We start from the raw sequence: 23227 nt of genomic DNA, 5'->3' as shown, positions 1-23227 counted from the left end.
TGGTGACAATATCTTTTTGTCTTATCTGTGTTAGAAGTTTTGAAATGGGATGATTTTTGGTGAGGGTGATCTCCTCACCATATAGATCATACTCACAAAAAATTAGTCCATTTTAAAAAATTTAATCCTATCAAAAGTGATTTACAAAAAAAAAAAAATTTTGACAATTCATGAATCTTAAAATTGTAAACTTGAGTTAGAAGTTTTGGAATAGACTGATTTTTGGTGATAATGATCTTCTCACAAAAAATCAACCCATTCCAAAACTTCTAAGCCCATTAAAAGTGGTTTACAAAAAACAATTATCACCATTGTTATCACTTGAACTGTCTTGATTAAGTATTGCCTCCTCTCTTGATAATTTGAGTTGTATTAAATTTGATTACTAGTCGCTCTCTAAAAATTTATTTTTGTTATCTCTGAAGATTCATGAGGTGTTCATTTCTTGAGGTTGTTGCTGGTCTAGATTTCCCTTAATCCTGTTGACCTTTCTAAAAAAATATGATATAATAATATTTCTCAGGAAGGTTGTCAACATTATTGAAAATCAAGCCCTTCTTGCTCATGATAAAAAAAAATTATTCGAAGTAATCATTTAATTTTGGAAAAATTACTAAAAAATGGTTAAATGTCTTATTATTTAAAAAAATAAAGAATCTATTTTTTTAAAAAAATTATCAAAAAAGAATTAAGTAATTGGACAGTCCAATGGTTTAGTGTGTTAAAATCATTGCTTTATAAAATAAAAAAAATGTCATTTAAATGCTTAAAATGCTGGACTGTCTAGCTACTTCATTCGTTTTTGGTAATTTTAGAAAAAATATATATTTATTGTAAATATTAAATATTTAACCCTCTTTTAGTAATTGTTTTCTTTAATTTAACAAACTAATTTTTTATGGTTGAAAATTTTAAATTGATCTCTTATTGAGGGTGATCTAATGTTTACGTGGATCCCATGGATTAATTATAGACTAATTCAATATTATAGTCTAGCTTTAGCATTTATTAATTGTAAAGTTACCAGACATTTCCTTATGAGTTTACAAAACTATCATCCAATCAATAACTACAAGAAATAAAAGAGAAAAACTACTATCAACCCTTGGACAAGATTCTCCATCAAACTCGTGGTTGAGATCGATGCTAGGAATTTTCAAGAAAAATATTTCTCTAAAATATTATATTAATTCCTGAGAAAATTTTATTTTTCCTCTCATCTCAATTGTCCGTTCGATGGAGAGACTCAATTCAATCTACCGTCTAGATTAGAAAATTCAGGAAATTTGGGTCGATTTATATTTATTAAGAATTTTAATAATATATGTAATTTTTATCTAATTACCTTTTTTTTATTTAGAGAAAAATATGATATTATATATTTCTTATCTTGAGAAAGCTTACTTGTTTACCCTTTAAAAAAAATGGAAAAAAAAAAAAAAGAAAAAAGAAAAAAGAAAAAAGAAAAAAGAGAGAGCCTACTTGCCCTGCTTTACAGTTTCAAGATCACATGCCATGCCCCTTGTAACTTTAAAACAGCTTTTTAACATTTATTTTCCTTGAAACATGGGTCTTTATTACAATCAATATCAACCACCCATTTCATTTAGAATAAGTTTATTATAAGCTTCAACAAGATGAAATGATTATAAATATATTTATTCCTAGATTACCCTTCAGAAAATTTTCTTGATTACTTGAAAATTGGATTCCACACAATTGTTCATCCATGAAACATTTTACTGTGAAAACAAACTGAAACTTAATTTAATCTTTATAATTTGAATGATGAAATGTAATAGCCTCAATGACGAGAGTTTATATAGGAAACATGAGAAATCCTAAATGATGGGATTAGATAATCATAATCGGATCTAATCTGACCAAATATTATCCTAATCTCTAATATGATACAATGTACCACAATACACCTTATTAATGTGTTTCATAATCTAACATTTATTAGCAAAAATAAAATAACTTTATTACCATTGGAAAGATCTTCAAGTCTCTCTAACTACATTGATGAACATGAGTACCTTATTCTGACTTAATTCTTCCATATTCACCACAGCTTCATACAAACACTTACGGCCATTGTTTATGGCAGTTCTATAAATGCCATACGTGAAACCCCAAAACGGCGTAAACTAAGCTTCGGTCACCTGTTGAAATCGGAGGTTGGCCCTGACCTCCCGATTATGTTGATTGACCGCAAATGTTCCAATTTTTCGGGTAAATTCTGTCACATGCTTGAGTGGAATCCAATCTGCTGGAAACCAATCTCGGAACGACTTTTTTTTTTTTTTTTTTATCTCTTGAACAGCCGAGGTGTTTGGAAGGAAAATAACATAAACAAAGAGAGCACAAATGAAGAATTGGATTTTCATGTTTTTGTTTCTTTTACTTATGAGCCTAAGGAGATGGGGGTGAAGTTTTTGGAAGGATGTCTTGTTGATTTATAGATGGTTATGGATTTAGGTGCACTTAATTAACTTTAAAATGAAGAAAATGCGTGTAATATGGATATTTCCTTCATTTAATTAATATTTGGATTTTAGTGGTAGCAAGAAAGGAAAGATTTTCATAAGATCTCAAGAAGTTTGGATCCCATTGGAAGTTTTACTAATCTCTAGGAAATCATGTATTTTTTGTTGTATTATATTTCAAAGATGTCACCATCGATATTTTCTTCATTTAATTAATATTTGGAATTTAGTGGTAGGATGGAAGGAAAGATTTTCCTAAGATCTTAAGAAATTTGGATCCCATAAATTTTTTTACTAATCTGTAGGAAATTATTAATTTGCTTAGTCGCAACAAATCATTTTCATTTTTAAATGCAAAGATGTGCCTAGTGAATGGATGGTTTCTTGTACAATAAAGAGTGGAAATGAAACCTCTGTACTCTGTAGCACTTCTTGAACGGTGGAGAGAGTGCCACATAAAAAATATAAAAAGTAAAAACTCAGCGCTAGGGATGTCTAATGGGTTACCCATTTACCTGGAATCAAAATCAAAAACCCTGATTTTGATTCTCTTTTTTATTAGAATCAATTAGAACCGGGTCTAATATGGAACCGAATTGATAGGAATCGGAACGATTAAATTCTATCCAATGGGTGCCCAGAACCGATTTAATTTATCATTTCAGTTTACATTATACATTATTTAAGATTTTCCTATATTTTAATATTAACATATAGGAATTGTATAAAGTTGCTCAAATTTTCATGTAAACTAAATATTAGAACTTAAAATGGGTCATCTCTTCTTAAAATTTATTATTTGTAAAGAAGATGAATTTTAATTTGGGAAAAAAAAAATTCACTAAATCTTATTTTTAGTGGAACAAGTTATTGTTAAGTTGATACTTTGTATATGACATTATTTTTTAGAAGGCATTTTTAAAAATATTTTTAAAATATTATTTTGTCATTCAATTCTTGAGAACCTGAACTGACGAGTACCCATGATTTTTTATGATTTCAATTCCAATTCCACTTATTTTAGAACCAGACCCGAAATCAAAAAAATATGGTAGTTATGATTCTAATTTTCTTAGGAACCAACCCAATGACACCCCTACTCAGCTCCTTTAGATTCATGGCCTACATCGTATTTAAAAAAATAAAATAAAATAATTCCAGCTTCAACTAAGTTTTATAAATGGAAGCAATGTTGTTATCTTCTCATGTGCCTCTCGCTCTACCATTTTGTAATTCTATTTCCAATTTTCCTTAAAGATTATAGAAGTATATCTCAAGGTAATACCCTAACATGTACCTTACGTACTCTTCCCGTAATACTTTTTTTGAGTGACTTTTTACTTACAGCGCTGTTAGCAAACTTCCTCACATCCGGACACCAGTGAGAAAATTTCCCTTTCCTGCCCACTATGAAAAAAAAATAATGAAATTTCTTGATTTGATCACCTTGTAGCATTAAAAAAACATGATCCAATACCACGTTGTTGTAGAGAATGAAATTATATGAATTAAAAATAAAAATTTATTCTTCTTTGTTGAATTTTAATTTTAAATTTGGGTGCTTGGCAACCATTCATTTTCAACACCTTGGATCAAGTCTGAATTTTTTATTTTTTTGTGTGTGTGTGGGGTTCAATGAAATTTGAAATCTGATGATTCATGTGGGCCCTATGATCTTTTTTAAAATTTGAAATCTTAAAATTAAAATTTGTGGATGATGCACGACAAGATCTCTCTTATTGCTTATGTCATCTACACCATATGTCAATCAGGTGTTGGACTGTAAGCAAAAAATCACTCATTTTTTCTTATAACTCCTCATAGTAAATGTACATGAATATGTACATGGTTGAGAGAGTGTCGTGTCAACTATACACTAAAATCTAGTAGTTTAAAATGGGGAGTTGGCTGACCAAATTCATTTTCAAACCCTTCGATCAAGATTTTAAAAAAAAAAAAAAAAAAGTTTTGATTTTTCTTTAAATTTGATCCAGGCCATGATCCTTAAATGACTGAAGGGTTAGTAGTAAATTTTTTCAAAAGAGTCAGTGCTGGACTACAGAGGTTACTGCATTAGGTAGGCATTGTGCTGTCGTGGAGGTACCCATCATAGAACCATAAAGAGAGGTATAAATTGGACCGGGCTGGGCCATTGCAGTCTTAAATAGTGTCAGGCCGGGCTAGAGACATAATTCCAAAGTATGAGCCCATCCAAATACCCATTGATTTTCGGGTTTGAGGCTTGGACTTCGACATGGGCTCAAATTCGGGTTAAAAGATATAAAAATTATATTTACATGATGTAAATAATTTATAATAAAATATTCTAATTACATAGATATAATTTTGAGACTTTGCAAATGCTTGCTTTCATTTGTAGGGTTCAATGCAACATTGCTATGATATAATTTTAATTATGGTCCAGAGTTGACTTGACCTAGTTACTAGACTAATTGTGCTTATATATATATATATATATATATATATAATACGATGGTATAAACTCAAAACTTGATGCATTGGACTATACTATACTCATGTAAAAAAAAAAAAAGGATGTATGTTTACAATGAATTTCACTCTCTAATCTTGAGATGTACGATATAAGATGTCGACAAAGATTTTGACTCAAAAAGAATAATAATAGTAACACAAATCTAAGTAATGTTGACTCTCAAAAGCAGTCTTCTCTGATTACCAATACAAAACTTGTTGATGAAGATGAGGGATGATTTAGCATATTGCTTAGTTATCGTAAAATTGATTTATGTCAATAAAAAAATAAAAAAAAAGATGAGCTCCGGATTAACTTATCCTTTTGTCATCTCAATATAGGTGTATATCTAAGAAAAAGAAGAGGGTCAGGGTAAAGGATCCCATTATCATCGTATGGATGGTGTAAATGATTTCTTCTTTGAGTTTCATGCTTGATCGGTTGAGAAGTACATATTGTTTTGCTTCTAGAGGAGGCTTCATATTTACTTATTCTTCCTTGGAGATTGATGTGTTTTTTAGCTTTGATTTCATTTGATTGATTGAGAAATACGCTTTGTTTTTAAAGGGCTTGTGATCCTGATCTTCTTTGAGGATTTGAATTCAAGTCTTCTCGAGAGAAATGATTATTGATCTTATAATTTTTTTTTGAGTTTGATACTTAATTCTTGACCTAAGGTGACAGTGACTTTTCAATTATACCATTAACGAGACGAACTTTGAGTCTAAAGGTCAAAATATACTCTCATTCCAGCTTTGGTGATTTTATGAACTTTTGATGGTCCCATCCATCTCAGTTGGGGTGACTTCATGATTGAGTTATTTGATTTTTGGGTTGACCCATTTTGGTAGGTTTGCTAGCTTGATCATGGATCAATCTGCATTGATGATCATAAGCCAACTCATTAATGGTTGTGTGGACCCAACACTAGTATGAAATTATAGATCATGTGGACATGTGACCATTAAATTTATCTACTAAATAGAGATTTATTCCTAGTCTGTGAGCCCAATATATATGAATATACAGAGAATATTATACTTCATTTCTTTTGTGTATTTTTTGTTTCAGGCTTTCTTGGATGCATGCGAGTCAGAGTGATTGACGTTTTCTTTATTAATTCTGTTCTTCCTCCTGGGTGAATCAAAGTAGTTGGTGTTTGGTTTTTCTTTTTTGCATGTTTGATTTAATTATTTCTGATATAATATTTTCTTAAAATTTTTCGTTACCCTTATCCTTCAATCTCTATCAAACGGTGCATAAATTTTCTCCATAAACATTTTTTTAATAACTTTATTTTCTTAAGAAAATATTTTATTAATTAAAGTGACCCTTAGATTGTGGAAGGTCCAAAATTAATAGATTTTTTTTAGAGTCGTGATAATTTGACTATCTCACGTGGCACACTCAATCCTCTTCTGACGTGAGAACTTTGGGAACTGTAGATTTGTATGTCTCGGTATACACATTTTAATGGGAAAGTTCAGTTTTGTATCTCGAGACAAACAGATTTATGATTCCCAAAGTTGTCACGTCAAGAGAGTCGATTGAGTGTGCCACGTGGGGTAATAAGATTATCACAATTCTTTTTTTATTTTATGATGAGGTGGGTGGCAAATGAGGGGTTTGAACTCAAGACCTCTTCTTTTTAAAGGGATGGCTTGGCCAATGTGCCCAACAATCATAAATTTATAGAACTTCAATATACATTAAAAACAACATAAACTTCAACAATCTTATAACTTCAATATACATTAATAGATCGAAGTACAAAATGGATTCCATATTATTGTTCACACATGACAGTTTTACTCCAACAAAAACAAAATAACTTTATTACCATTTGAAAGATCTTTAAGTTAACAATCTTATAACATCATCTTTCTAATGACACGGAAGGAAATGAGCTTCTTACTCCCACGCACATATTTCTCAAACACCACAGCTTCATACTCACCCTTTTTGCCATTGTTTAATGCAGTTATATTAAGGCGATAATTGATACCATTTACGATTTGATATTGAGCTTCACCTACCCGATGAAATCGAAGGTTGGCCTTGACCTCCCGATTATGTTCGTCGATGGCAAATTCTCCAACTGTTTGGATATATTTGAAATCCAAATCCCCGATTGGTTCCCAGCCGCCTAGTTTCATTCCTTTGACGTGTCGATCAGCGAAGTTGATAGGAAGGAAAAGAGCAGATACAAGGAGAGCACAAAGGAAGAATTGGGTTTTCATCTTTTTTTTTTTAATACTTATGGGTCTAAAGATAAGGGACGGGTGAAGTTGTTCGAAGGATGCCTTGTTGATTTATAGATGGTTATGGATGTAGGTGCAGTTATTAGCTTTAAAAATGAAGAAATTAAATGCATGTAATATGGATATTTTCTTCATTTAATTAATATTTGGATTTTAGTGGTAACAAGAAAGGAAAGATTTTCCTATGATCTCAAGAAGTTTGGATCCCATAGGAAGTTTTTCTAATGTCTAGGAAATCATGTATTTTATTTCAAGGATGTCACATGGATATTTTCTTCATTTAATTAATATTTGGATTTTAGTGGTAGCAAGAAAGGAAAGATTTTCCTATGATCTCAAGAAGTATGGATCCCATAGGAAATTTTACTAATCTCTAGGAAATCATGTATTTTGTTGTATTTTATTTCAAGGATGTCACATGGATATTTTCTTCATTTAATTAATATTTGGATTTTAGTGGTAGCAAGAAAGGAAAGATTGCCAAAATGGGTATTTAAGAAAAAAAAAAGAAAGGAAAGATTTTCCTAGGATCTCATGTTGTTTGGATCCCATACGAAGTTTTACTAATCTCTAGGAATCGACCATGGAGTTTTTCTTCATTTAATAAGAGTGATTTTTTTTCTCACAGACCAACAGCCGCTTGACATTTGGCTATAATGATGTAGGCAAAAAGAGAAAGATTTTCTCTCTCCTGCCTGCAGTGGAAAAAAAATGGAATTTTGTGTTCCGATCACTTTGTGACAATAAAAAATAAGATTATTTTTCACTGTTGAATTTTAATTTTTAATTTAAGTGCTTAGTAGTCATTCATTTTCAACACCTTAGAACAAAGTTGAAAAATCTTTTTTTCTAAAATTTTTTATTTTTGAATATTGATTTTTTCATGAAATTTAGAAGGGTGTGGTGTTAGATTTTCGTTGTGATAATCTATGAGAGTCTAGCAATCCATTTTAAGATTTGAAATCTTAAAATTAAAATGTATATATAGAAGACATGTGGGCAAGAGAGAGAGATTTTCTCTCTATTGCTTATGTCATTTGCACCAAATGTCAACTCACTGTTGGACCATGAGCAAAAAATCACTCATTTAATATTTGGATTTGACTAATGATTTTTGAACTCAACCTGACAGTTGGACTCAAAAACTCATTGACGTGTCATGTGCAAAGAACCATAGATTCTTTCGTTTGGAATACACAAATGTACCTCAGGATACACAATTGCAAATGATAGGTCGGTTGTAAATCCTAAGGGATAGAATCTACGATTCTTTGCCCATGCCAAGTTGGTGAGTTTTGAATCCCCCTGTCAGGTTGAGTTAAAAAATCAGCACTCTTTGGATTTTAGTGGAGTGTTTTTTTATCACAACCCAACATCTGTTTGACATGTGGAGCAAATGACATCACCAATAGAGAGAAAGTTTCTCTCTCTTGCCTGCACGTTCTCTGCCAACATATTTATCTTTTAAGATTTTAAATCTTGAAAATGGTCATTGGGCCCAAATTGATTATCACATTAACAATCCAACAACACAGTCTTCCAGATTTCATGAAAATAATCATATTCAAAAAAATTAAAAAATAATTATTTTTTGAACTTGATCCAAAATATTGAAAATAGACGACTATCAAACACCCAAAGGTGAAAATAGCTTTTTATTATTATTATTATTATTATTTAACTTTTATATTTCATATAATTTTATCCTCTACAACCCCATTGTATCCGATCATGTTTTTTAATGTCACAAGGTGATCAAATCTGAAAGTTTTTCTTTTGTTCACCATGAGCACGAGAGAAAACTTTCTTTCTCATTATTGATATCATTCATGCCACATGTCAAACGGTTGTGAGTGAATTTACTCACACCATTGTGGGCAAAAAAATCACTCATTTTAGAGGTTGCAAGAAAGGAAAGATTTTCCAAGGATCTCAAGAATTTGGATCCCATAGAAACTGCTACAAATCTCTAGGAAATTATGACTTTGCTTAGTCGCAACAAATCATTTCCTGTTTTTCAAATTTATTCTTGCTTGATGACCACAAAGAAATTTCTTGTTAAATCATCAATATTGTGTTCGGACTTCGGAATGGGATTTATGCTAGGCCACAGTGGCATGTGCAAACACACATTTATCACAAAGATTAGGATTTATGCATGATTGTTTTTATTATTACTTAGAAAATTTTAAATAAATACACAAATTTTATATTAAATATATTTACCATTTAATATATTATAATATTATTTTTGTAATTAAAAAAAACTATTTTTAATAATTTTTAGATATAATAATAAAAGGGTATTTCTGTGATTTCAAAAATTAGAAACTAACTAAGAACATCTCCACCAATGTTTTTTAAAGAGTTGTGATAATCTGACTCCTCCACATGGCATAATCAAAATACTCTCCTAACGTGGCATGTACTAGAATCATAGATTTTTTTGCCTCTGGATACCCATCCCCATATTTATGGGGATGGGTATCCAGAGGCAAAAAAATCTATGATTTTAGCACATGCCACATCAAGAGAGTATTTTGAGTATACCACATGGGAGAGTAAAAAAATCGTTACTCTTCTTAAAAAAAGTAACAAAAATTATTTTAGATAGTGTAAAATTTGATCTCAATTCCAATAGACTCAACATATCTTTCTCTATTCTTAATACTAGTAACGTGCACGTGCGTTGGATGTAGGTATATGGTTGTTTTATACAAAAGTAAAATTCATTATTTAAAAATTAATGGAAAAGGCATCTATTTTATATATTTTTGTTTCTTGTACTTGCAATTGCAATTTGGACATTATTGGTGGGGGGAATACTAATACGTTTAAAGGAAAATAAGTTGTATAAGCTTTTATAGTTGAGATGTATCACTTCCATGTCGACCAACATTTGAATACTGACGCAAGTGTTAATTCAAGGCACATCTTTTTTATTTTTTCTTAATACCTCTATTCATAAAATTTTCAAGTTTCCTCTTACATTATTCAAGCATTCATTGGCTAAGATGCCCATCAAGATGTGGATACTGATACAAGTGTTAATTCAAGGAAAAAAAAGGGGATATGATTTCTCCTTTCCCGAATCCAAGACATGGATATCCATATAGTATTTAGTTTTGGTATCAATATTGTATTGTGTGGATTCAAATATTCTAGACATACTGAAGTATTCGGGCACCACAAGTTATTAGTTTTCTCTATACATTAACTTTCTTTAGTTTTATCATATCCATTGAGGTTATTCCAAAATTTCACTCAATGCCCTCATTTCAGATTTGTCTATCCTATTTTCACCATTCATCCAATAATACCTTTTGCCACCATCTTGAAGCAATTGGTCACATATCTCGTATTATATTATTGTAATTTGTGAATATGAATTTTAGTTTCTTTCCTCTCACTTAATTCAGGACACCTTTCATTTTCAATTGTTCCCTTCCACCTCTTATTGCACACATCTATAGATATTAACCCATGTTTCATAAGAGTAACCATTCAAACTTTGCAATGGAACATGTCTTCATAGGAAAAACATATGGATTATTTGAATTTTACTCGATCTACTTCTTGATAATCGAAAAAATTTCCAACTCTTTCAATAAAGTATTTAATCACTTATAAAAAATTATGAGAAAAAAAGCTCAAAGATTATAAACCCCCATCTAATTTATTTCTACAAACCTTGTCATCCACACTCCCTTCTTTTTGTAAGAGTTACAACACTCAATGAAACATTTTTTTCTATAATTATACATGTCACTTTTCTCGTATTTTATCCTCAATATAAAAGCTTATAGTCATCCTCACCAAGCATCATCTTTATATTTCTTGTAAACATGTGTTAATTTTTCTTCTTCTTCTTAAATCAAAATTCCAAATGACCAAATGAAGTCTATTTTCTTGGACAAAGTTCAGCTGTTTAGGGAAGTTAGGAACCCGGCCTTAACCATTATTGGTCACATACAGGCACCATAACAATGCCTCATTTCTAGAGGATTAACTAACCAACCTTTACCCACTTATCACTATAGATTAATTCCCTCCCTCCCCCCCCCCCCCCCTAAGATGAGTTTCTACCTAAATATTAAAAAAAAATGCTAGAATAATTTTAAAAGAAACATGAGAAAATATTGATCCAGCATGTTTGAATTTGAATAAATGGGGGATGGGGTTGAAAGGTTTTTTTTTTAAATGTTATTGTGTACCCACTCCACCTCTAATGGAACAAACAAGGCATTTAAAAGATGTGAACTTTATGAAGGCTTAAAAAATTCACTTATTTTAGAGTCTAAGTGGATGAAGCATATGCCACATGTGCTTTATGTTTTATTGCAATTGTAACTCAATTCAAACAAAACTTAGTTGATTCTATGAGTAATACACCCCCATTATTTCTATTCAAACAGAATTATAATTACAACAAAAAATCCACTAAAAGTTTCAACTTTTTCATCAATCCAAAAAGCGAAAACTTCAAAATACTATTTTTTTCCCTGATAAGTGATCTGCCCAAAAAGCTTCAAACAAGTTAACTATTTACACTAAATTTTCTAGAGAATGGAACTTTGGTCATTATCGTGGAAGGCAATACTACACATCTCTATAAATCAATTTGGATGACCTGAAGCAGAGGAAAAAATTTTACAAAGACAAACACCTTTCCTAACTTTTAAATCATATATGGTAAAGAACAGTTAAACATTGTCTTAGATAACAATTTTTTTTACTATCCACTGAGTGTCTCTCACTATATTTTTGAATTTATTTCACACCCCCTACATTTTTGCAAAAAATTGAAATACCTCCTAAAATGCCATGTGTAATCCAATGGAAAGGGTTCCTTCAAAATTTTGAAGAGGGCCTCCCTCCGGCTTCAAAGTTTTTTCCCATCAAACGATGTTTGAGGCACTCTATTAAGCCATAGGATGAGATGATACTCTTAGAAATTCTCAAGGTATGGATCCCTAGAAAATAGTACTGATCTCTAGGAAGCTCGTAAGTTTTTTTCTCTCATCTCAGCCGTATATGTGATGGAGAGAAGTCCCCACTCCCCATTGGAGAGACGAGATATTAATAGGGGAAAACCAACCCAGAACTACTCTGACGTCAAATAACGTTTGAGGTTCACCATCAAACATACGGCTGAGATGAGATCAAAAATCCCCATCTCATAGTCATCAATTCTGGGTTCCCTAGGATTAGTCTATATTTTCCAAGGATCCATTTAGTGTGAATCCTTGAGAGAATATTTTAATCTCAGCCATTCGTTTGATGGAAAGTCTCAAACGTGTTTGAGGCTTTAGTACTATTTTCTAAATTCCAATAACCAAAAGCCTACAACATCGTTTGGACCTCTAAACAAGAAGTTAAAATAAGTAAAAGATTGTTTGAGCTTCTTTGTTGAACTATAAATGTGTCCCAATGAGGTTTGTTGTAAAAAAAAAAATAAACAAGAAGATGAAGATGATGGGTTCAACACTGTGTCTTGGAATGATTTATATGTTATTCCTGTTAGCACGGGTTGCAGAAGCTGGAAATGGGGTTTTCAATGTGTTGGACTATGGTGCAGTGTCCGACGGCAGCAAAGATTGCAGCCAGGTCAGAGCTCTTACGATTAGATTTAAGAATTTTTAGGGTTTTAATTGTGATTTATGATGAAGTGTTTTGTATAATTTTGAGACTTTGCAAGTGCTTGCTTTCATTTGTAGGGTTCAATGCAACATTGCAAGCTATAATATAGTTGTAGTCATTGTCCACCATTTGACTTGAGCTAGTCACTAGACTAATTGAGCTTAGAATAATGATGAATGCATGCATTTTATGTACGTGTCTGATGTGGCAAGGGCACTGAACAACACATCTTTTTTCTATGTATCGCAAAGAAAAAGATCTATGGTTCTGTGCTTTAGCCACATCAGTCACATAACAACCACGTACCAAAATCACATGCATTCGTCACGACTCTTAAGCTTATATGAAGAAAACTTGGGCTACTGAGTTGATAAATAGGTATGCTAACTCACCCAAATATCTATATCTATATATATATATATATATGCTAACTTTCAAGATCTTATGGGGACATTAGTATTCTCTAACACTTTTGTTTTTCAATAATATCTTTATTTATTTTGTCTTTTAGTGAAAAAGATAGGACTGTATATATATCAACTTTATAAATTCAAAACTCGATGCAATGGACAATATTATGCTCCTGTTAAAAAAAATTGATGTATGTTTACAATGAATTTTACATTCTAATATTGAGATGTGCGATATAAGATGTCAACAAAGATTTTGACTCAATAAGAATAATAATGGTAACAAAAATCTAAGTTATGTTGACTTTCAAAAGCGATCTTCTTTGATTAACAATACAATTTATTTTTATGAAGATGAGGGATAATTTAGCAGATTGCTTAGTTGTCGTAAAATTGATTTATGTCTATAATAAAAAAATAAAAAAAAGGAGGGTTGGGTTAGTGTATCCTTTTGTCATCTTAATATGGGTGTGTACCAAGGAAAAGATGAGGGCCAGGGTAAAGGGTGTCTTTATCATCGCATGGATGGTATGAGGGATTTCTTCTTTGAGTTTCATGGTTGATTGTTGAGCAGTACCTATCGTTTTGCTTTAAGAGGAGGCTTCATATTACTCCTTGGAGATTGATGTGTTTTTTCAGTTTTGAGGTCATTTGATTGATTGAGAAATATTCTTTGTTTTTAAAGGACTTGTGATTTTGATCTTCTTTGGGGACTTGAATCCAAGTCTTCTGGTGAGATATGATTTACCCAAAAAGGTGGTAGTGACTTTTCAATTTTACTATAAACTTGACGAACTTTGAGTCTAAAAAGGTCAAAATATACTCTTATTCCAACTTTGATGATTTTATGAACTTTTTGATGGTCGCATCCATCTCATTGAGAGTGACTTCATGATTGGGTTATTTGATTTTTGGGTTGACCCATTTTGGTAGGTTTGCTAGCTTGATCATGGATCAATCTGCATTGATGATCATAAGCCCTCATTATTGGTTTTATGGACCCAACATCTAGTATGAAATTATAGATCACGTAGACATGTTTGGACCATTAATTTTATCTACTAAATAGAGATTTATTCCTAGTGATCAGTGAATCCAACTTGAATACATAGAGAATATAATACTTCATTTAATTTATTTTGTGTATTTTTGGTTTCAGGCTTTCTTGGATGCATGGAAGGAAGCATGCGAGTTGGAGGGATCAACGTCGTTTTTGATCCCAGGAGGGACGTATTTGGTGGGCCAAGTTTCATTTGTAGGACCATGCAAAGGAGACGTCGTTGATTTTCAGGTTATAGGAAAGTTGATTGCTCCCACTGATATCTCCAAATTTGATGATACGGACGGTTGGATTATATTCAACAAAATCACAGGATTGAAGATCTCAGGAGGTGGAACATTTGACGGTCAAGGTGCCTTAGCTTGGTCTAAGAACGAGTGCTCCAAATCTTCACATTGCCATCAATTTCCTGCTGTAAGCCATATATAATAATTAATATCTCACTATAGTTCATTAGATATATATATATATAAAAGGGTAATTTAGACAATACCCATCTAGGTTTTAGAGAATATTTGAGGTTTTTGTGAAAAATTTAGTGAAAAAAGTGTACATTTTCATCAATTTCTATTTGTTTTTTTTTTAATGTCCATATTACCCTCATATAACAAAAACATATTTATTAAGTATTACATGACTTTCCAACAGAACATAAGATTCAACTACCTCACCAATGCGTTTATCAGCGATATAACTTCATTGAATAGCAAGTTATTTCACATCAACATCTTGGAGTGCAACAACATAACGTTGCAATCTGTTACTGTCACTGCGCCTGAAGATAGCCTTAATACAGATGGAATCCACATCGGAAGATCAACTGGAGTCAATATCACTCATTCGGTGATAGGCACAGGTGATGACTGTATCTCCATTGGTCCGGGTAGTGTCGATGTGGCTGTGACGAGCGTTACATGTGGACCAGGGCATGGCATTAGTGTGGGAAGCCTTGGTAAGTATAAAGATGAAGAAGATGTGAATGGAGTGACAGTGAGGAACTGCACCCTTAAAGGTACAACCAATGGCGTCAGGATTAAAACATGGCCTAAATCTCCTGTTAGCTCTGCCTCGAATTTCATTTTCGAAGATATCCTCATGGATGATGTTCAAAATCCAATTGTCATAGATCAAGTCTATTGCCCATACGTTTCTTGCAGTCAAGAGGTACGACTTAAATTATTTTAATTTGGGAGATGTTAATGTCCAGTGCAAACATTTGATGCTAACAATCTTCAATAACATGTGTTTTCTCTATTATGCAATGGTGTATTTGTAAATTTTTTTAAAGATTTTGTAAATTAATTAATTTATGAAAATGACATTGCACAACGACAATAAAAATGTAACCAACTTTGAAGATTCCTCTTCTTGTTTTCAGGATCCATCTCGCGTTAAGATCAGCAACGTTAGCTTCAATAGAATTCATGGAACCTCTACAACCAAGAATGCAATCAGCATTGTTTGCAGCAAAGGCACTCCATGTGAAGGTGTGAAGCTTGGCGATATTGACTTGGAGTACACTGGCTCAGACGGACCTGCCACATCCACATGTTCTTTTGCCGAGGCTACCCTTTTGGGCAAATTGAACCCACCCGCTTGCAGCTAGTCCTTTAAGAGGATCGATGAATTCAATTACATGGATTACGCATGCTAAGATGCACAATAATAGATTGGGGAAGTGTGATAATTATATACAATTGTAGAAAATAATCTTATTTGAAATTCTTGATGTTATTTATTACATTGGTTTTATTGAGTTTAATTATATAGCTTCTAAAGAATCTACTAGCAACTCTGGTAATTAACTTTCACAAAGTTAAGTCCCCCCATCATCATTAGTTCAAAATTTCTGAATTTCGATTATCAAATCTGAAATCTAAAAATGAAAATAAAACTTATGAGGATTGAATTTTAAAGATGGATCACCTGTATTCAAACTTAAGAAGTGTTACCAAACACACTTAGAAATTTCTTTGGATTGGATTAGAACCCCCACTAACATTCCTGTTCATGAAGCCCCTTAAGAAGAAGAAAAAAAAGGCTTGAATCCAATTCCCATATATCATCAATCACTTCAATTCTTGGTATCTAGAATATTCCACGTGGAGCAAAGGAAAAGTTGTGATCAGCACTCTTCCTCAACATAAGACAAATTGTGTGATCATTTGCAGACTACATAACCTTATGTTGATGTGGTCTAGTGTGCACCTTTACTTTTGTTAGGTGCTCGTAAATGGTAAATAAAAGAAAGGGATATTTACGAAAAAGTGATCAACTTTTGACGTATTTACAATTTCGGCTCATTATTCATTTTAATTAGTTAGCCGATATAGTAAATAACTCATTTTCAGCTCACGAAATGGTAATTCATCAAAGAAATAAATTAGAGATAAATCAGAAAATAAGCCTTATAAAAATTATTTTCCTCTGGACTGTGCATGGAAAATGGGTGGAAAATACAATTTTTAGGTGTATGATTATATATTTTGTATGGACTTCATTTTCTGTCCAAAACGATTTTGGTAACGTTGGCAGAAAATGTTTCCCCGCTCCACTTTGGAGGAAAATGATATTTCCACCTCTAAATGTTATTCTCTCACACTTATCATCACATCGTCAAAACTAAAAGTGTATTCTATTTTTGATATTTTCTATAAACAAGCAAGTGATAATTAATTTCTTATGAAATTCACTTTTCCTTGATCATTTTTCAGAGAAATTCATATTCCTTTGGAAAACAAATTACCTGCAATCATACAGACCTTAACGCCATGCTTGGTATGCTGCAAATAATTTTCTGAAATCAATTTTACTGGTGACAATGCAAATGATTTGCATTGCAAAAAATTTCCATGGCTCACCCAAATTCTTAAGAAATTTCAGCAAATGATTTGCAAAATCATAATGAAAATTTTTATTGCAAAAATCCATCAATCACAAAAGAAGATTCACAAGAGATTTCCTAATTTTAGGTGGGACAAAAGTATCAGATTTGGACCGAGGTATCCGGATTTTATAGAACTTGTTTCGATAAAAACTCGATCCAATACAGTAGGTAGCTCATGCCCTAATCTAATAATAAACTACCAAAGAATTAAAATAGTTCTGTTTAAGTATAGATATACTAATGTGTGGCACTATCATTACATGTAATATCTTGTTATCAGTCACCCCCCCAACCCCCATGGGTCCAGTTCCCAAGCCCGAACCTAGGACAATAGCTAAATGGGCTTATTTGCACTATCTAAACTTGATCCATGCCGGTCGTGCCAAAGCCTGGCCCATTGACAGCTTCAACATTAAAACACCAAAATATCCAAAACGATTACTAGATTCTATAATGTTTCTAATAGACCAAATCCACCATTTCTACACCTTTTGCAGAACTTAAAACAAAATTTCTTTTAGCACAAAATATCGATTTTATATCACAAATCCAACATGTCCAACCATCAATGGTCTAGATTTTTCACACAGAATATACACCATTGTTTTTTTATTGGTGAGATCTTCTAAATGGGACCCAATATCATATAATCTAAGATTGATAAGAAGATGCATCTCTTATAAGACAAGCCATAGTATTTTTTTTAAGTACAAAATTGTACAAGAATCGGTACACTCACCTTCTCCAATCGTTTTCCCAATTTAGAGGATTCGATAACCCTAAAAATCTTCAAGGCATTGTTTATTATTAGCGCACCACCCTGTCGGCAAGTTGGCATATGGATAGACCAAACAAATATAGTATAAAAATAAAAGGGTACTTTAAAGATGCCCCTACATGTTTTGATAAATATTTGAAATACCCGTGTTTTTGAATTAATGGCATGACCCCCCTTGATGTCAGACTTTTATAATAGACTAATGAAATAAGACCTAAATGCCACTCATATTTAACTTCTTTTAAACAAAACATTTGCTTTTTCTTCATAAAAAATATGTCATCCCGAGCTCTTCAACCTCTATAGTAGTTTTGTTATTAAATATAATCAATCTCATCTTCAATTCCTCATTCTCAACCTCACCTTAACCCCTTGGAAAAGATACTTGAATTTTCTATCGAAAATTCCATCTTTTACAATGAACTCTTGTTCCCAAGGTTTGAAGGTTGAAGTAGATAGATCTTTCCGATTGCAATGTCTCCCCCCCTCCCCCCCTCAATTGTCAGCTTAGCTTTCCAATCAGGTGGTGAAGAGTGAAGTTGTTGTCTTGCCCGGAGGGCACATCATCAATCAGAGGTTTTCTCATATGGCATCCTAATCAAAAGCACCATCTACAATTGATATTGGTAGAGAAAACTTAAGTCTTTTAGCTAGAGGTTGAAGATGAGGGCAATTAGGTCATTTTTATTAGTCAATAAGAGAAGATTGACGTCAAGGGGTGCATGTCATTATTTTGAAAACACAAAAGGGTGTCTCAAAAACTCACCAAAAACTTGAGGGGTTTGTTTAAATCACCCGAGAAATAAAGCCTTAAGTCCTTAAAAAAGCAAACCCAAATGTTCAAACACCACTACCAAAAATGCCATTATCAAAAGCCATATAGAAGAAAAGGAAGGCTCTCGACTCTTCACCAATCCTAAGCATCACTCACTTCTTCCAGATTCCAAATGCTCCCCCTTCATAAAAACATCTCCACCCTATCTGATATCATCTGATCTAAATCTGACCCACCGACGAAGATGTGGCACGTATTGGAGGCGATGAATCGGAACATGAAGAAGAGTTCACGAGTCGCGGATGAGAACATGTTTCGACGTGAGAATGGTGTCGAATTACCAATATTCATCGAAGATGAAGATCAAAGAAGAAGAAGGAGAGGTGGTGGATGGAATGGGTTGAAGGTTTTATACAAAGTGATCATTAGAGCTCCTCTTTCGATACTCTCTTGCATCTCATATCCTCATGTTCATGGAGTCGATGGGGTATGGGTGTCTGGTGAGTTTGCTAGGATTTCAGAGATGAATCATCTTATGGTGAATGATGGCATGCGATATGCCATTTTAATGTAATTTTGGCCTTTGTTTTTCAATTTTATGATCATCATCCATGCTTCCCCAGAAATTGTTCTTTAAAGGAAAATTTTGATTTAATGTTTGTAATGTTTAAGTTTATATAGAAAAATATATCATATGGGTGACTCATCTATGCTCACTAAAAAAAAATAATAATACTAATTTGTTGAAATCATAGTGTTAAAACTCCATGGTTTGATTCGTACTGTGTTCGAGGATTTCATTGAATCTTGTACTAATCAATTTGCAAATCCAAGAATTTTGGTTGGTTGAATTTTGTTATTGAGTTTGGCAAACCAAATTACCAAATTACCAAATAGGAAAGATACAACATATTTTTGTTTTTGGAAAAATTTAATTATGCCTCTTAATGTTACTTCTTTAATGTAAGAGAAGTTAATCTAATATATGTATATAATTTTTTTAACATTATTACTGAATTTGTAACTTACATACTTAAATTATATGGGTGCACAAGGTAATGATCCAAGAAAAGAATTAGTTATACCTATATATCCTTAAGAATTGGGTTCGGTCTAGAGAGATAAATTGTGAATGATGAACCCAAATTCGAACTCCCAATCAGGCGACGTGGGATAGAACCAATTTGTTGAATCAACTTGAAAATGTATCTCATCAGTCACAAACTCAATTGAGTTATTTGAGTATTAAAAAAAAAAAAAAACTGTGGAGAAAAATGAATAAATAAACATTTCTATTTATTTTAAATATTTATAAATTTATATGTTTTGTTGATATGTCCCATCTGAGAATACAAAATAAACATTTTATTTTTATTTTTAAACTATTTATAAAGTTAATACATTTTTGTTGACTTGTCTCAGTGGACTTGAAAGTTTTTGACTTTAGACTCAAATCGATGGACATTAGAACTATGTTTGAAAGACTTGCATGCGACAAATACATATAATTAATGGTTTAAGACTTTAAATTGAATTATTTACAAAACATAACTTAAGAGGTTGTAGTGATAATGTAAGTCAAAATAGGTTGTAGTGATAATGTAAGTCAAAATTGACCAAAGTAAAGTCCATATGCAAATCGATTGGTCAGAGTTTGGGATGGATCATGACTATAAAATGACGTCAGGTTTTTTTTATTAAATTTTTTTTTTCCTAACCCATCAGATGTCTATATTAGGGGTGCCACTTTATCCAGTTCAATCCAAGAACTGAACCAAATCATGAATTTTGAATTGGTCTGGTTCGGTTTGAATTGATTAACGATTTGATTTCAAGTTAAATAAATGAAAAATCGATAGGTTCAGCTCGGTTCTTGGTTCAAGCTTTGTAAATAACTGAACCAAACTGAGAATCAGACAAACATGTTATTTTTATCTCTTCCTCTTTCGATCTTCAACCCTCTCATTTTCCTTTCTCCATCTCTATCCCTATCTGTCTCATTCTCATTCAATCTCATCTCTCTTTCTCGGTCTCCATTTTACTCTTGATCTCCATTTGTCTCTCATTTTCCTTAATCTCTCTCTCCGTCTCGATTTGTGAATTTCAAAAGGTGAAACCCTAGAATTTGGACTGTGGAGGGGGAAGATCTCACATTGGTTAGACTGGTATTTAGGTAAGATTTTTATAGATTTTAATTATTTTTGTGCTTCTTAATTTTTTTTATGAACTTGCAGGAGTCTCCTTTAAAACCTCAATCAACTATTTCTTTTAAAATTGAAGTGAATTTGTACAAAAGCTTTCGAAATTCTACATAGGTAATGTAGTTTCCAAATTAAGGTTTCATCCATTTGGTGAATAAGACGTGAATCTTGAGATGCAATTGAATCTAGCTCTAAAAGAATCAAAGTTAAAACATTTTTTTTTCTTGATTGTTTTAATCTATTAGGATTTTAATAGATTTCCTGTTTATAGATTGATAATCAATCACGATTAGATGAGTCTAATGGCCTTTTAGATCACCATTTCTAAGTACACAAGCATGCTCATAAAAATTGTACAAAAATGGTGATCCAAACAAACCCTTTATGTTACAATATGAAACCCTTTGTTTTCTGATTGATTGGGATTTCCATTGGGATCTTTGACAAAATCAATTTTAAAATTATAGTTTGCACACAATGATGTTATTGAAGCAAGGTTGAAAAAATTTATGCATGAGTCAAGTACTATTTATTATTTTTTATTAAAAATATTTGTTTAAGAAGTTTTTTATCAACTCATGGAACCGAACCAAACCAAACCGAATTAAGGTCGGTTTGACTTAGTTCGATTCTTGAGCAATTTGGTTCAGTTATGGTTCCCATATAATGAAATCGACCTTGGTCAATTCAGTTCTAATTTGGCTCTAAACCGAACCAACCCGAGCCAAGTTGCACCTCTAGTCTCTATATTTTGTTTACTTTTTATGAATTTTAATCTTAAATTCTTAATTGACAAAATTATTTCTTAAGGTCTTATAGGAAGCCTTGAAAATTGTTAGAAAATGTTACCTAAAAAAGAAAATAAACATTATTTATAACTCTGTACAGGCCTAAAATGGAGTTTTTATAAAAATTGGTCTCTATCAAAATATGTTGATTAACAAAATTATTATTAGGAATAAGTAATCCTTATAATTTAGGGTAATGTTTAGAGGGACAACATCAAGAGACAAAATTTGTCTTATATGACTTAAAAGTTTCATAATTGATTGATCTTTTTGTGATGATGATCTTTATGGTGAGGATCTCATCCTCACAAAAAATCAACCCAATTTGAAACTTCTAACCCTATCAAAAGTGATTTACAAATTAACAGTAAAAAAATGACGATCCACAATTCTAAATTATTTTTAATGGTCCTCATGATAAAAATCGTCCTTACAAAAAATCAGCTCAATCCAGAACTTTTAAGTCATATAGGATAAATTTTGTCTCTCAACGTTGTTCCCTGAACGGACCCTTATATTTATATATGGGCATTTCCCTTTTTATATATATATATATAGAAAGAAGAATACGAACCAACAAGATTAGATTTCTCCCCCTTGTCAAAATACGAAATTAACAATATATATAATTGGATGCTAAAAAGGATGGTTGTACCTTAGACCTGCCTTATATAAAAAAGTTGCTTTAAAATATGGAAAAATTTAGGGGTACAACTTGGTTTGGTTTATGGCCAAATCGAAACCGTACCACATTGCCAAAGAATCAAATCAATCTGAACCGAGCTAAGGTCGGTTTAGTTTGGTTCGGTTCTATGGGTTGCCAATATCTTAAAAACCTAATTGAATCCACATATTTTTGATAAAAATAAATAAATATGAATATGAATCCCATACAATGAGTAAAAAAGAAATCATTAATGCATCCACTCAAAAAAGAAAAAAGAAAAAAAAGTCAATAGTTTTTTCTTTCAATTAAAGAAAATCATTAATCCATTCATCCGAAAAGATTGTCATTAATCCATCCATAAAAAAATTGTTATAATTTATTATATAGATTAATAATATTTATTTATAATTTTATTAATAAAAGGATCCGGTTCTTGGTTCAGTTATATTCTATTCAAGGTATGAATCAAGAACTGAATCAAATTGGTCGATTCTCTATTTTGTTAATCTGAAACTAAAGTTCATTATAAACCAAACTAAACCAATCCAAAACTCTTGATTTTGTTTGATTTTTGGCTTGCACCGGACCAGCAAGTTGCACAACTGGTAAAATTTATTTAAGTCTAGGGCAAGAATGGAAGACAGGCTAAATAATGGTATTTTGACAATTTAAGAGAAAATGGAATCTAATCCTATTTCACCATCAGATCATTGTTATTCGTACCTTATCTTATCATATTATAAATATATATATAAAATAATATCAAAACCTTATCTT

At 31.9% G+C, this 23227-nt stretch overlaps 3 protein-coding genes across 3 annotated transcripts; 2 read left to right on the top strand and 1 right to left on the bottom strand.

Annotated features, from left to right (window-relative positions):
* Positions 1 to 6851: 6851 nt before the first annotated feature.
* On the bottom strand, positions 6852 to 7223 carry LOC147411678 (cysteine proteinase inhibitor 1-like). The gene has a single exon (XM_086432310.1). It carries the CDS (start codon positions 7221 to 7223, stop codon positions 6852 to 6854), a length of 372 nt encoding a protein of 123 aa, XP_086288436.1.
* A 5490-nt stretch (positions 7224 to 12713) lies between these two features.
* Positions 12714 to 16175, top strand: LOC147411677 (exopolygalacturonase-like). Its single transcript, XM_086455007.1, has 4 exons — positions 12714 to 12851; positions 14454 to 14768; positions 15003 to 15518; positions 15733 to 16175. The coding sequence occupies exons 1-4, from the start codon at positions 12717 to 12719 to the stop codon at positions 15958 to 15960; spliced, it is 1194 nt and encodes a 397-aa protein (XP_086311133.1). The 5' UTR covers positions 12714 to 12716; the 3' UTR covers positions 15961 to 16175.
* Positions 16176 to 18877: 2702 nt separating this feature from the next.
* On the top strand, positions 18878 to 19527 carry LOC147411676 (uncharacterized). Its single transcript, XM_086454910.1, has one exon. The coding sequence runs from the start codon at positions 19039 to 19041 to the stop codon at positions 19366 to 19368; it is 330 nt and encodes a 109-aa protein (XP_086311036.1). The 5' UTR covers positions 18878 to 19038; the 3' UTR covers positions 19369 to 19527.
* Positions 19528 to 23227: the final 3700 nt, after the last annotated feature.

Source organism: Akebia trifoliata, chromosome 1 (genome assembly GCF_017979445.1).
Source record: "Akebia trifoliata isolate Shusen 1 chromosome 1, ASM1797944v1, whole genome shotgun sequence".
In the NCBI taxonomy this organism is placed as follows: Eukaryota; Viridiplantae; Streptophyta; class Magnoliopsida; order Ranunculales; family Lardizabalaceae; genus Akebia; species Akebia trifoliata.
This window is presented reverse-complemented; position numbering and strand designations above follow the sequence as displayed.

Bases quoted from the DNA above. Each gene is read 5' to 3' on its own strand.
- LOC147411678 (XM_086432310.1), bottom strand. From the start codon at position 7,223: ATGAAAACCCAATTCTTCCTTTGTGCTCTCCTTGTATCTGCTCTTTTC.
- LOC147411677 (XM_086455007.1), top strand. From the start codon at position 12,717: ATGATGGGTTCAACACTGTGTCTTGGAATGATTTATATGTTATTCCTG. The intron at 14,769-15,002 runs GTAAGCCATATA...ACTTTCCAACAG, and splicing joins ATTGCCATCAATTTCCTGCT to AACATAAGATTCAACTACCT. The intron at 15,519-15,732 runs GTACGACTTAAA...TCTTGTTTTCAG, and splicing joins ACGTTTCTTGCAGTCAAGAG to GATCCATCTCGCGTTAAGAT.
- LOC147411676 (XM_086454910.1), top strand. From the start codon at position 19,039: ATGTGGCACGTATTGGAGGCGATGAATCGGAACATGAAGAAGAGTTCA.